The 15692-nt window shown below is 42.3% G+C and overlaps 1 protein-coding gene across 1 annotated transcript in view; it reads right to left on the reverse strand.

Moving 5' to 3' along the window:
- The window catches only part of LOC133486831 (Krueppel-like factor 7), a 35809-nt gene that overhangs the window by 5621 nt on the left and 14496 nt on the right, over window positions 1–15692 (reverse strand). Inside the window, exons 2-3 of the mRNA XM_061792555.1 lie at window positions 6174–6768; window positions 292–415 (exon numbers count right to left, since the gene is read on the reverse strand). Coding sequence (XP_061648539.1) covers window positions 292–415; window positions 6174–6768 — 719 coding nt within the window. The remainder of the gene's footprint in view (window positions 1–291; window positions 416–6173; window positions 6769–15692) is intronic.

Below are 15692 nucleotides of genomic sequence, written 5' to 3' on the forward strand. Positions count from 1 at the left end.
GGTTACATTGAGAGCCCCTCTCCCTCAAATCCTCTTCCTCTTCACTCTTCTTTGTGTCCTCTTCCTCACCTCAGGGGGCCCCAGCTTGATTATGCCTGATTAATGTGTGTGTGTGTGTGTGTGTGTGTGTGTGTGCGTGTGTGTGTATCACAGCTCAGGTTGTTTTGCTTTTTTTTTGTGACTGACTGACTTTTTTCCATTTGAAACTGACTCACTGTATCGTCACAGTGGATGGTTATATGATGTTAGATGTGCGTAAAAGTGCGTGTGTGTGTGTGCGCGCGCATTTACCTGTCGCAATGGTTGCACTTGAAGGGCTTGGCTCCAGTGTGTTTGCGATAGTGTCGCGTCAGCTCGTCGCTGCGGGCAAAGCGCCACTCGCACCCTTCCCATGAGCACTTGTATGGCTTCTCGCCTAGTACACAAAACACACCCACCCAAACACACAGACAGACACACACACACACACACACACCAGAGTGTATCACCTCACCACAAAAAAATACAATAAAATAATAATAATAGGTGGCACGGTGGACGACTGGTTAGCACATCTGGTTAGCACGTCTGCCTCACAGTTTTGAAGACCCGGGTTCAAATCCCGGCCTTGCCTGTGTGGAATTTGCATGTTCTCCCCGTGCCTGCGTGGGTTTTCTCCGGCTACTCCGGTTTCCTCACACATCCCAAAAACATGCATTGTAGGTTAAATGAAGACTCTAAATTGTCCGTAGGTGTGAATGTGAGCGCGAATGGTTGTTTGTTTATATGTGCCCTGCGATTGGCCGGCAGCCAGTTCAGGGTGTACCCCGCCTCTTGCCCAGAGTCAGCTGGGATAGGCTCCAGCACGCCCCCGCGACCCTTGTGAGGATAATGGATGGGTGAATAATAATAATAACAATTAGCTTTATAGAGCACTTCATAAAACTCAAAGATGCTTTACACACACATAAAACAAGCAATAACAGGGAAAAATAAACATACACAAAATAAATGGTTGATGGGTAAAGTGAGATTAAATGCTAATTGTAAGAGGTCAGTTTGTAACAGTTGTTTGAATGATTATGGTGAGTCAGAGGCACAGATATGTGTGTGGGTGTGTGTGTGGGGACGGGCAATGGTGACAACATCCCGTGTCCCACTGGTTTAACACAATAAGCAGTCATAAATGAGTAGGAAATTAATTCTTTACTGGTGCACTGTGGTTATTACAAATCATACACTCACTCACTCACACACGCACACACCACACACACACAAAGGCAAACACCTTTATACATACAGTGGGCACGGAAAGTATTCAGACCCCCTTAAATTTTTCACTCTTTGTTATATTGCAGCCATTTGCTAAAATAATTTAAGTTAATTTGTTTCCTCACTAATGTCCACACAGCACCCCATAATGACAGAAAAAAACGAATTGTTGATATTTTTGCAGATTTATTCAAAAGAAATACTGAAATATCACACAATCGTAAGTATTCAGAGCCTTTGCTGTGACACTCATATATTTAACTCGGGTGCTGTCCATTTCTTCTGATCATCCTTGAGATGGTTCTACACCTTCATTGGACTCCAGCTGTGTTTGATTATACTGATTGGACTTGATTAGGAAAGCCACACACCTGTCTATATAAGACCTTACAGCTCACAATGCATGTCAGAGCAAAGGAGAATCATGAGGTCAAAGGAACTGCCTGAAGAGCTCAGAGAGAATTGTGGCAAGGCACAGATCTGGCCAAGGTTACAAAAAAAAATTCTGCTGCACTTAAGGTTCCGAAGAGCACAGTGGCCTCCATAATCCTGAAATGGAAGACATTTGGGACAATCAGAACCATTCGGGGGAGAAGAGCCTTGGTGAGCGAGGTCAAGAAGAACCCAAAGATCACTGTGGCTGAACTCCAGAGATGCAGTCGGGAGATTGGAGAAAGTTCTAGAAAGTCAACCATCACTGCAGCCTTCCACCAGTCGGTGTTTTATGGCAGATTGGCTCGACGGAAGCCTCTCCTCAGTGCAAGACACATGAAAGCCTGCATGGAGTTTGCTAAAAAACATCTGAAGGACTCCAAGATGGTGAGAAATAAGATTCTCTGGTCTGATGGGACCACGATAGTACTTTTCTGCCTAAATTCTAAGCCGGATGTGTGGAAAACTAGGCACTGCTAGGCACCTGACCAATACAGTCCCAACAGCGAAGCATGGTGGTGAGAGCATCATGCTGTGGGGGTGTTTTTCAGCTGCAGGGACAAAGAAAAGATGAATGCGGCCAAGTACAGGGATATCCTGGAAGAAAACCTTCTCCAGAGTGCTCAGAACCTCAGATTGGGCCCAAGGTTCACCTTCCAACAAGACAATGACCCTAAGCACACAGCTAAAATACCGAAAGAGTGGCTTCAGAACAACTCCGTGACTGTTCTTGAATGGCCCAGCCAGAGCCCTGACTTAAACCCAATTGAGCATCTCTGGAGAGACCTGAAAATGGCTGCCCACCAACGTTCACCATCCAACCTGACAGAACTGGAGAGAATCTGGAAGGGGGAAAGGCAGACGATCCCCAAATCCAGGTGTGAAAAACTTGTTGCATCATTCCCAGAAAGACTCATGGCTGTATTAGCTCAAAACGGTGCTTCTACTAAATACTGAGCAAAGGGTCTGAATACTTATGGCTGTATATTTCAGTTTTTCTTTTTTAATAAATCTACAAAAATGTCAACAATTCCATTGTTTTCTGTCAGTATGGGGTGCTGTGTGTACATTAAGGAAGAAAAACAATGAACTTAAATAATTTTAGCAAATGGCTGCAAAATAACCAAGAGGGAACAATTTAAGGGGGTCTGAATACTTTCTGTACCCACTGTACACAAACATATTAATATACACACACTCACACAGACACACACATAAAGACAAACAAAACACACACGCACACACAGATCCACGCGCTCACAAACATACTTATACTTAGTCTCATAAACACACGCACACACGCATGCACACATAAACAAAAACAGACACACACAAAACAGATGCGCACACACACACACACACACATTTGGATACAACAACACTTCCACACGCACAAGCAAAATGAATAGAATGCTTGCTTTGCCGTGTTGTCCAATCAGATGAGTGAATGTCTAAATGAGTATTAGTTGTGTTTACTGGTCATATGATCTGCTATCATATGATCTCAGTGACAGTGACCTGCCTTGCCCTCGCGGCACTCTTGCTCTTGTTTGCAGATAATCCTGCACGACACTGCTGCTGCTAATCCACCATGATGCTACGTCTCGTATGTGTGTGTGTGTGTGTGTGTGTGTGTGTGTGTGTGTGTCTGGGCGGCGTCCTCCCCTCCCGGTACAAGTGTAGCGCTTTCATTAGCCGTTTAACAAGCTTAATCCTCCTAATTAATGTTACCCAGTTAACTTCTTTTTACACTTGACATGAAAAATTGCCTGTACGGTTATTAAAGGTTTCATGATGGCCACAGTTTGACCCTGGAACAGGCTATTTATATTATTTCCTATCAGAGAAAACCTTTACCTGGGCTGTAGCTGTACGGATGGATGGATGGATGGAAATATGGACAGCTGTATAGATGATATATGGATGGATGAAGGTTGCAGCAATGGATGGATGATAGATGCATGGATGGATGTACTGTGTACAGTAGACAGTTGGATGACAGGACGGATGGATGCCAGTGGATAGACCTGGCACAATATAAATATATCAAAATGTTCATTTATTAAATAAATATGACGGTGCATGCCCACTCAATACAGCGCCCCCCTCCCCCTCAATGCCCCCCTCCTCCGGTTGCTTGACTTTGGTTGCTAGGAAACTGCATCACTCTCCTCCCTAATTGGCTGCTGGGTTGTTCGTGTCTGTTCAGCTCCCTCGCTCTCTCTCACATGCGCACACACCTTCCCACCCTCCACGCACACGCACATGCATGCACACGTTCTGTCAGTTGCTAGGTGACTGGCGTCATGGTTGCCGTGGCGTCAGGCGTCCCGCTTCCCTCAGCATGTGTGTGTGTGTATGCATGCGTGTGTACACTTAAGAAACGCGGGGTCGGGTTGAGATGGGGGGTGGGGAGGACAATTAGAGAAGACGGGTGTGATACGAGCGCCTGTCTGACACCTGCGGCCCAGCACACACATACACACACACACACACACACACACACTCACACTCATGAGCGTGCATGTTGTGCATGTGTGTCATGTGTCAAGGATCCACACATATGTCAAAAACATGATAATTGTCTTATTGACTTGTATTCATGTATGCAGTGTATAACATTGTAGTGTGATGCAGGTGGATGATGTTGTGGTGTACCACAAGGCTTTATACGCAATCTTCTGTACTTTTATGTATTTACTTATACATGAGCCATGTTATACTGCTATGTTATAAACATATATTGTAGGGCCATGTTCCAGAATATAAAAATCATAGAAAATTATTTGTCAAAATTAAACAGCCATGTTACATAACCATATTTTAGAACCTTGTTGTAGGACTATTGACACGTTAGAGGAACATGTTATAGACCCACAGTACAGGACTATTATACAGCCATGTTACAGAAGAATATTGTAGACCTTATTATAGTACTTAGTTATAAAACCACATCATCATGTCATTAAATGACATTTATTGAAGCACATTATAGAACCATGTCATAGAAACACATAATAGTCCCATATTATAGAATCACATGATAGAGAAGACCATGTCAAAGGACCTTGATTTGACCATTTTATAAAATTACATTATATAGCACTATGTTATAGTACCAAGTTATAGCAGAATCTAAAAGTACCATTAAAGTACCACATTAAATAGCAATGCTATAGAACCACGTTATAGTACTTGTAATAGGACCATGTCATAACACATGCGAAAGAACGACATTATAGACATCATAGATCCAGGTTATAGCTCCATATTATATAACAATATAACAGAGCCTTATTATAGGTCCACGTTAAAGGACCACTTCTAAGACAACCGGAAAAAGTTCAGTTGCGATTGAGTCAATGCCCTGAAAAGGAAATGACCTGGATGAATGACAATAGTCACGGACGGTCATTATAGGACCACGTTATAAACTCCTTCTTTCCAACCCTATGGACCCATGATATAGGACCAACTTATAGGGTCATGCTATAGACCAGGGGTCTAGTCACAGAAGGCCAAAATTAAAAATTGGGACCAAGTCGCGGGCCAAACGCAATATTTATCGAAAATTGACTGCGATTGTGCGTTTTCCCTTCTCTCCAGATATGTAATGTTAAACCTTATCATATGAAAACAAACATAAATTTTGCTTAAACAGAGACTCAGGAATAAGCTAACTTTAATATTCTAAACATGAAAAATCAAATGTGCAATAAAAGACACGTCAGTGGTCTTTGTTTCTTTTTTAAATAGATCAATTATTTTGTCTCTCTCTGTAGCCTTTCAAGTTCCTTGTCAACTAAACCAACAACAAAACCCACCGCTATTTGTTTCTTTTTTAAATTGATAAATTATTTTGTCTCTAGCCACCTGTAGCCTTTCAAGTTCCTTTTCAATTCAAATATTTTTCAAACAACAAAACAACCCCAAAAATAAGAATGTCCTTCTATGAAAATCCAGGCTTTAAACTATTAACCGTTAAGTGCCATGGAATAGAAAAGTACAGAAAGAAAACATTCATTCAAGCTTTGTTATATTCTTTTATTACAGCCAAGTTGCCGCCGCACACAAGAAAATGTCTGTCCTTTACTTTCGTGGACAGATCATCTGCCTAACACCTGTCTTTCGTTTGGCCATTTGCCCAAGGAGACTGGTAGCATGGTTGCTAATGACTGCAAAAGAAAAGGGCGGAGCGCTTGCTGGCCTCAACTGACGCGCCAACACAGCAGCAAAGCATTGTAGGATTTGTAGTATTAGCGGTGCATGCGCTATACAGTATACCGGCAGGCCATTTTTTGTTGGACATATATGCTATAGACCCTTGCTGTAGAACCAAGTTATAGTACCACATTACAGACCATATCATGGAACCATGTCCAAGGACCATGATTTAGCCATTTTCTTGAGCCACATTATAGAAATGATGGCATTGTTGAACAAGTTATAGGAGCATGTTATGTCGTAAACGTGTGTAGTATTTGTGTTACCTGTGTGCGTCCTCTGGTGTGCCTTGAGGTGCGAGCTCTTGGTGTAAACCTTGCGGCAGCCATTAAACTGACACCTGTGTATTCTCTTCTTGTTCTCAGGCGAGTCTCGCGCCAGGCCGGGCCCGCCTCGCTGCTCCCCGTCGCTGAGCGCCCCCTCCCCCGGGCCCGGCGGCCGCGGCGGCGGGGGAGACGTCAGCGCCCGCGCTGCCACCAACTTGGCCGCCCCCAGGCCCTCCTTCTTGGCCACCAGCTTGAGCGTGAGCGCGCCACCCGCCTGTTTCCCCTGGTGTCGCCCCAACTCGGGGGACGAGGGCGGCGTTAGCGACGTGACGGCGGCGCTGAGCTGTGCGGCGCTCACACCCGACACCAGGACTTGATCCTTGCTGTCTGTCAGAGTCTGAAGGAGTTTGGCGTGGACTTTGGGGAGCGGGCTGGGCTGCGCCGGGAAACTGGGCAGGAGGGGGTCCGTAAGCTCCTCGTACCTGTCGCTGCCCCGCGTGAGGGCGGGCGCCAGGAGGCGGTCCAGGTCCTCGTCCAGGAGTTCCGACAGTCTTCTGGGCTCCGTCTGGAGGTAACGCTCCAACTCCAGACATGTCTGGCAAAGAAAAGACACAAAAGACAAATTAATGCTGCACTACTGCGCCTGCTTGAGGCCTGGAGGGCTCAACAAGATGTCGAGCGCATCACCAGGGAGAAAGGATTAACTCTGTGATCGATTGATACTGCCTGGCTGAGCTACAAATGACAAGAATCTCACATACCGGTACTTACATACAGTTGTGCCTTGAGATACCAAAGATCCGAGTGTTGAGTTTTTCGATATCTGAGCCATCGTTCGGACGATTTTTTGCTTTGACTCGAGAACAGAAAATTGAGCTACGAGTGCTGTGTGGTGGCAGCGAACTCAACTCAACTCACTTCACAAGCCACAGTTTGGAAGATTGTTAATTACACGTTGTGTACTTACAAAAAAACACATAACCTTGCCTTCAAGTCCACCAGCTTAATATATATTTCAATATACATATTGAAAAACGCCATAGAGGGGCTAACTAATAGCGTCTATGCTGCGGTGTTATAACGCTTTACGCAATGGATATTTGGACATAAACTGTGCATCAACACATGTAGACAGACATTTTTATGTAATTTGATCAATAACGGTAAAGACAAAAATTCTAATTTAGCAATTATTTTATGACACCTTCATTTTACTGTCTATGTATAAATGTCTTCCATGCTGAAACAGCCATACTTAAACTCGTATTTTCCAAAGGTTCTTGATGATTTAAAATTTTAGGCATTCATTGTAAAGGCAATCTTTATTAACAGAGCAAATGGTGGTGGCCCATTGAAATGCATGTCTTTTTATAACGGTAAAGACAAACAGTTTCATAAAAATCGTGTGAGCTGCACAATTTACATGTTGCCCTTCAAACGGATAAAAGTGCATAAATGATCCTTACTACTACGTCTTTATAAAATCTTAATAACGGTAAAGACATGCAATAGTTCCAACATTTTCATAAATTCACACATATTCACTCATATCGCTGAAATAACACCATTTACAGTATTTTGCTGTCTGCCATTGTGTGAATGCAAAATGGCTGCCTCATCCTGGCACGCCAGCCCACAGATCCATCTGGTGTATTGCAACTACATAATGAGGCTCGCTTCAGCGGCATTAACGGTAAAGACAGCTTGAGCGATGAAGAAGGGCCGTTTGTAAAAGAACCCCCCCCCCCCAAAAAAAGCAACTCTGAAGGCGGGAAGATGCTTTTGTGTTAGTTCTCATGGGAAAGGCATATTCAGCAACAGCAGAAAAATCCTATATACTGCATCCAAAAATAGAATCAGCATCTTCAGACAACATAATTCCAAACAACATCCCATAATGATGCCGTAAAAAATTTTTTGGGGAAAAAAATCAAAACAAAACAAAAAACAAGAAATCTATATCAGTGGTTTTCTTAACAGAAAATATTATCACGTATGTTTCCGTGCCTTTAACACTGAACCAGCAAAACAGGACATTTTCACACATCACCAATCAGATAAGCGCCACTGTCTGGTGTAACAAATTGTCGCTGGATAGTGACAATTGCTTTCGACACAACAGGACGGTAGAAGTGAGCGTCGGGTGTCAGTCAACTGTACTAGCTACCGAGGTGGAAAATTGCCAGATTGACTTTGTCCATGACACGTCGACGCTCTTCAACAAGCTGTGTGAAAGGGGCTTCGTGAGAGAGTATAAATGTATGCATGGGCGAGAGAGGGCGGGCGTGTTGAATGTCAGCATCATCAGCTTGCGAGCTTGACGTCTACGGCTGCCGCACGCACTCGCGGGCACACACACACGGACACGTAACACACACCATATAGAGAAAGGTGACATTGGGTAACACACACACGCACACACACACACACAGAATAATCAAGTTGTGTTACCTTGACAATGACGTTGAGTAGTTTTACTGCTTTTATATATTTGAATATTCAATTTACTACTAAAGATTAGTTGACATTTTAGAGCCCTGTTTATAGACTTAAATGGGTCAAAATATTAGGAACCAGTCTCAGAATGACAGTCCACAATTACATGCACAATAATTAAGATGGTGTGTAATGAAGAGCTCACTAACGATAAGAAGTCAATGTTTTTACCTCCGCCAAGCATGCAAACACAAGGGGACAGCTTAATTTTTTACTTAGTATTGTAGCTAATACGTTAGCATGTTAGTTAGTAGGTTAGTTGGTACATAAGTCGATGTACTTAGATATCACTTAGATATCACAGTTAGTGAGTGAGTGAGTGAGTGAGTGAGTGAGTTAGTTAGTTAGTAAGTCGGCTAGGTTGTTATTGTCTAGTGCATGCATTAGTAAAATATGTTTTAAGCGAGCTTGTACATTAATTAGGTGATCAGCTGGTAATTGAGTTCCTTATATAGTGAGCCACTTTTAATTTGTTAGTTAATCATCCAATTAGTCAGTCAGTTAAATAGTTTATCCGGTAGTTACTCAGACAGTCAGTGCATTGTTACGATAGCAAGTAGGTAAGTTAGTTAGTTGATGAATTGGTAATTTAGCTTCGCCTGTTAGTTTGTGAGTTCAATAGCCAGTCAGTCAGTTAGTTGCTTAGTTGTTGTTGTAAGTGATTTAGCTAGTTAGTTAGTCAGTCAGTTATTTAGATATTATTGTTACTTAATTATTTAGAATGATAGTGTGCTAATGAGTTAGTATGTTTGCTAAGTGACTAAGTTAGTGTACCTGCTCATTATTAAGCTACCTAGTTCCTGTGACTGACACAGGAACTAGGTAGTAAGTTTATTTTTGTTGTTACTGTCTAGTCAGTGTCAATAGTTGGTATGTAAGTTTGTCTGTTAGCTACCGGTAGTTATTTCATTAGTTGGTAATTTAGTGAGTTAGTCAGCCTCTTAGTTTGTTAATTCTTCAGCCAGCCAGTCCGTTAGTTAGTGGGTAAGTTAGTCTGTAAGATAGTAGGTTCGTTGGTCAGTCAGTTAGACTTAAAAATGTGTTAGTTAGTTAGTTAGTTAGTTAGTTAGTTAGTTAGTTAGTTGATTATTTGGTAATTTCAGCCTGTTAGTTTGTTAGTTCATCAGTCAGTCATTATTTAGTTTGTACTTTAGTTAATTAGTTGGTGTGTTAGCTGGTAATTTCAGAATTTAGTCAGCCCATTAGTTTGCTAGTTTAGCATCTAGTCAGTCATTCAGTGAGTTAGTTGGTATATTTTCATTTTTGTGGTTACGGTCTACTTGCATTGTGAGACACAGGGCCTTGGGGGAGGTCTCCTGCTCAGTGACATTCATTCAAACACACACACAACGTTGTTTCTAGTCAAACAAGCGCTGATAAGACAAAGACAATAAAACAGTTAATGTATATTGAGTGTGTGTGTGTGTCTCAGGGGTTTCTCCTATCCCCGGAATGCAGGGGCCTGCCAAGCCCTGCAGTGTCTGTGTGTGTGTGTGCGTGTACGTGCGTGTCCATCCATCCATCCATTTTCTGAGCCGCTTCTCCTCACTAGGGTCGCGGGCGTGCTGGAGCCTATCCCAGCTGTCATCGGGCAGGAGGCGGGGTACACCCTGAACTGGTTGCCAGCCAATCGCAGGGCACATAGGAACAAACAACCATTCGCACTCACAGTCATGCCTACGGGCAATTTAGAGTCTCCAATTCATACATGTTTTTGGGATGTGGGAGGAAACCGGAGTACCCGGAGAAAACCCACGCAGGCACGGGGAGAACATGCAAACTCCACACAGGCGGGGCCGGGGATTGAACCCGGGTCCTCAGAACTGTGAGGCTGACGCTCTAACCAGTCGGCCACCGTGCCGCCTGTACGTGCGTGTGTCAATCAATAATAAATGCATGCAGGCAGCTCACCGAGAGGCTTTTGACAGCAAAAAGCAAACAGTCAACTGGCTCCTCCAGGAAACATTTGCGTGCACACTGATGAGATCATTAACCACAATGATGATGACGACGATGAAGTCATACTATGCCACAGCATGGACTTCACACTTCAAATATGAAGCGCCATAATCATCAGCAAATGTCATAATGTACAAGGCTGAAGCATTTGGACAACAAATTCAAAGCAAACACGATGCTGTTCTCCACAAAAATGGCATAAAATGGCATTGTCTCAGAAAGTTGTAGTTTGCCACAAATATGATACAAAAATGATACAAAAATTTGACAGTAGTGCTTTGAGAGATACGAGTTTAATTCTTTTTGATGACCATGCACATGACTCAAAACACTCATATGGCAAATCATCATTCGCCATTGAAATGAATGATAATGCCATGAATACAGACATATGGATACACAAAGAGACGGTCACAAGCCCTCAGTAAGCCGCAGTAGTATCAGGCGTTTTTCCTCAGAGGATTCAGAATATATGCCTGTGAGTATTGATATACTGTCTGTGTACATGTGTTGCTCAACTGATTGTCTTCAAATATGCTTGAAGCATAACACCGACAGATAGATGCTTTTCGTTAGCCCTTCTATGGCATTTCCCATTATGTGTTAGCATTAAGCAAGCAGCCGTTAAAGCAAAGTTACGTGGTTGTTTTAAATATGTTTGAAGCCTCTATTTACATTTTTTTTTACTATCTGTTAAACTGATGCTTCCTGTGAAGAGAGTTCAGTTCACTGCCACCATACAGCGCTCGTATCTAAAACATTTTTGCTCGCAAGTCAAAGCAAAAAAATCGTCCGATCTCGAAAAAAACTCACTCGTATCTCAAGACACCACTATATTGTAGTCCCAAAATGTTATTATTTTGTTCAGGATCAAGTTGTATTAGGCCACAAAAACATATTTTGTGTCAAAATGCCAAAAATTGCACAAATAGTGTAGTATTTGAGCACAAAAAGTGACACCGAAAACACCACGTATTGTCACAACAAAATATAGTTTTGGTCAGGAGAGTTATTCCTTCTCATGAAAGTATAACATTTTGCCATTAGAATGCTCTATATGCTCACAAAAAGCATATATTAGACCAACCATGCAATTTTTCCATCATCAACATTAGTGATCAAACAAAAGGACAACATATTCCCCCAGACAAACACATTCCATCGTCTTGTAGAAAGTCTTCCAACAATGTTTATTTGCCACAAAAAGGCAATATTTCACCACAAAAATGCTACTCCCCCACCCCCCAAAAAAGAAAAAAAAATCTATATTCTCACAAGAATGATATATTTGACAAAAGTGGTCGTTTCCCATGCAAATGCATTTTGATGCTGTTAAAACAAGATTTGCTCACAAAAAGCATACACTAGGCTATGAAAAACGTTACAATAGGCTATAAAAATTGCCTCAAACGGTGGAGCACATTAATCATGACTCAGCGTGTGTGTGTGTGTTTATTACCCTCTTCAGCTGGTGAGTGTTTTCTTTCCCTTTTTGTGTACAAATGTCTCCTAATTAAAACCCTTTTTGGGATCTGTAAAAGAGGCTCATTGAAGCGCCGCCTCCTCCGTGGAGGGGAGCGCTCGGATGGCTCATTAGACGCGAAAGAGGCAAGAAGGATGAGTGTGTGTCTGTGTGTGTTGTGAAGAGGATAATGACTTATAACTGATGATTGTGCGTACCGCATATTAGAAAATTACCGCATCCAGCACCAATGCATCTGATTTGCACGAAATCTGGCACGCATGTTACGCACAGGAAGTCGTCCATTTTGATTTGAAAGAGCAGTTTTCTGGATTTTGAGTAGCACCTCCCTAGAATGTTGGAAAATATTAGCATCCGGCACCAGTCCGTCCGATTTGCACGAAATCTGGCACGCATGTTACGCACAGGAAGTCGTCCATTTTGATTTGAAAGAGCAGTTTTCTAGATTTTGAGGAGCACCTCCCTAGAAAGTTGGAAAATATTAGCATCCGGCACCAGTCCGTCCGATTTACACAAAATCTGGCACACATCCATCATGACAGGACCCATGAAAATAAAAAATAGCTTACATTGTGAGATGCACAAGTAGTCGGCCATTTAAATTTTAGTGAGCAGTTTTTCAGGACTTCAGGGGGCAATACCTTAGAGTGTTAGAAAAAAATCAGCATCTGGCACCAGTGTGTCTGATTAACACCAAATCCGGCACACATGTCCATCATGACAGGACACAAAAAAATCATTAAAAACCTCTGCTTCAAAACACACATTTTGGTTCGAAGCGGAATTTTTTTTTCCAGGCCATTTCCAGGGGTCAACCCCAGAACGATTGTTAGATAATATTAGTGTCCGGTTAAGATGAAATCAGGTATGCGTGTCCATCATGACAGGACGCAACAAAATGCTCATAGAACCCATGTTGTGAAATGCCATTTTGGTTTGAAAGTGCCATTTTTCAGGAGATTAGGTAGGCCCCTCCTCCCAGAGTGTTAGAAAATAACCACATCCAGCACCACTCAGACCAACTGACACGAAACTTGGCACGCATATCCATCATGGCAGGACACACAAAAATCCAATCAGAACCTATCCTGTAAAAGGTTACGGGAAGTTGGGCATTTTGTTTTGAAAAAGCAGTTTTTCAGGAATTCAGGGAGCACGCCTATAGAGTATTATGATTTGCACGAAATCCCACACACATCCATCGCACGAAAATCAAATAAGAACATATGCTGTGAAACGCACAGGGAGTCAGCCATTTTGATTTGAAGGTACCCTTTTTCAGGACTTGAGGTAGCGCTCCCTGGAGTGTTAGCAAATATCCGCATCTGGCACCAGTGTGTCCGGTTGACACAAAATTTGGCAGGCATGTCCATCATGACAGGATGCTTGAAAATCAAATAAGAACCTACAGTATGCTGTAAAATACCCAGGAAGTCAGCCATTTTGTTTTGAATGTGTGGCTTTCTGACTAGTGATTAGCTAAGTGCCACTCTGGAAAGATAATATCAAATATCCACATCCAGCACCAGTGAGTCTGATTTGCACAAAATCTAGCTTGGTGAATACGTAGTCGAGTGTTTTGGTCTGAATGTGCCACAAAACACCACATTTGTAGCTCCCCCGACACACAGACAGACCCCCCTACCCCACACACACACACAAATACAAACCTACATCATAAACACATACGCCCACACACTCACACACACAAGCACATGAACAAACACACAAACATTTCTCTGTCACTGCTTATTAAATACGGCGGCATAAAATTAATTAACAGCTTAATCGCACACACATGCACACGCGCACACACCCCCACGCACACACACACACACACACTAGACTAAGGGGACAAGGCAGGTACAAGCTTTTAATTTGAAGCATAATTTAATACTGCTTAAACAGGCTTATGCCTATTGTGTGTGTGCGTGTGTGTGTGTGCGTACGTGTGTGTCTTTGTGCGTCTGTGAGTGTGTCTGAGTCCCTGGCCATTTGAGTAATTGGCTGAGATGGAGGGATTGGAATCGGCGGTAGAATCATCTGTTCCTCCGTCAGCTGAGCTTTCTCTTAATTAAACTCTCACTTTGTGTGTGTGTGTGTGTGTGTGTTTGTGTGTGTTTGTGTGAGTGCTAGTTATTTGTCATGTCGCCCTGCACTGCCAGGAAGACGATAGGTCTGCCGTCCAGACATCCTATTCAGACGCACTCGCACACACATGTGCACACATACACACACACACACACACACACACACACAGTCACGCACGCATGCTGTTTATATAGAATTTCCAGTGAGAGCAGCAGATCCTTCAAGGCACATTTTGCTGCACAATTGATAACGAAAAACAAATCCTAATCTTGAAAGGCAAATAAATAAAGACTAATTAACTGATTTAGTGTTTGTATGAGGGTGAATTATTTGTCAACTGTAGGATAAAAGATGCTAATTGGACAAGAGCTGTTGAAATATGTCCCGTAATTTGCCATTCAAGCGGCATTCTTTCATCTTGATAGTGTTTGGTGAGGCGACAATGCGTCTCCACGGCATCGTTAAACTTTCTTCTCCTGAAAAAAGACAATCGTTCTCAAAAAAAAAACCCCAAAAAAACATGACCTTTTTTCTTTAAAATATACAAACCCCAATCCCAACGACTTTGGGACATTGTGTAAAATGTAAATTATAACAGAATACAATGATTTGCAAATCATTTTCAAACTATGTTCAACTGAATACACTACAAAAACAAGATATTCAAAGTTTAAACTGATCAACATTATTGTTTTTGTTGAAATATTCTCTCATTTTGAATTTAATGCCAGCACCACGTTCCTAAAAAGCTGGGACAACAAATTACTGGGAAAGTTGAGGAATGTTAAAAAATAAATAAATAAATAAAAATAAAAAAACCTGCTTAGAACCCACCTGTAAATGGAAACAGGTGGGTATAAAATGAGTATCCCCGAAAGACTCAGTTGTTCACAATCAAGGATGGGGCGAGGTTCACCACTTTGTCAACAACGGCGTCAGCATATAGTCCAACAGTTTAACAACAACATTTCTCAATGTACAATTGCAAGGAAATTAGTTATTTCATCATCTACGGTTTATAATATCATCAAAAGATTGAGAGAATCTGGAGAGATCTCTGCACGGAGGCGGCAAGGCCAAAACCAACATTAAATGTCCATGACCTTCAATCCCTCAGGCGGCACTGCATTAAAAACCGTCATTTATTGTGTGAAGGATATTGCCACGTGGGCTCAAGAACATTTCAGAAAACCATTGTCAGTTAACACAGTTCGTCGCTACATCTACAAATCCAAGTTAAACTCTACCGTGTAAAGGAAAAGCCATATATCAACCTCACCCAGAAACACCGCCGGCCGGGCTTCTCTGGGCTTCAAATTGTTTTGGGAAATCATGGATGTCGTGTTCTCCGGGGAAAAGATAAAAAAAAAAAAGGACCATCCCGTTTGTTATCAGCGCAAAGTTAAAAAGCCAGTACAGTGGAACCTCGATTTAACGCACTAATAGGGGCGGGTACTCGCCCGTTACAGCAGATTATCCATTATATCGAA

Source organism: Phyllopteryx taeniolatus, chromosome 12 (genome assembly GCF_024500385.1).
Source record: "Phyllopteryx taeniolatus isolate TA_2022b chromosome 12, UOR_Ptae_1.2, whole genome shotgun sequence".
Lineage (NCBI taxonomy): Eukaryota > Metazoa > Chordata > Actinopteri > Syngnathiformes > Syngnathidae > Phyllopteryx > Phyllopteryx taeniolatus.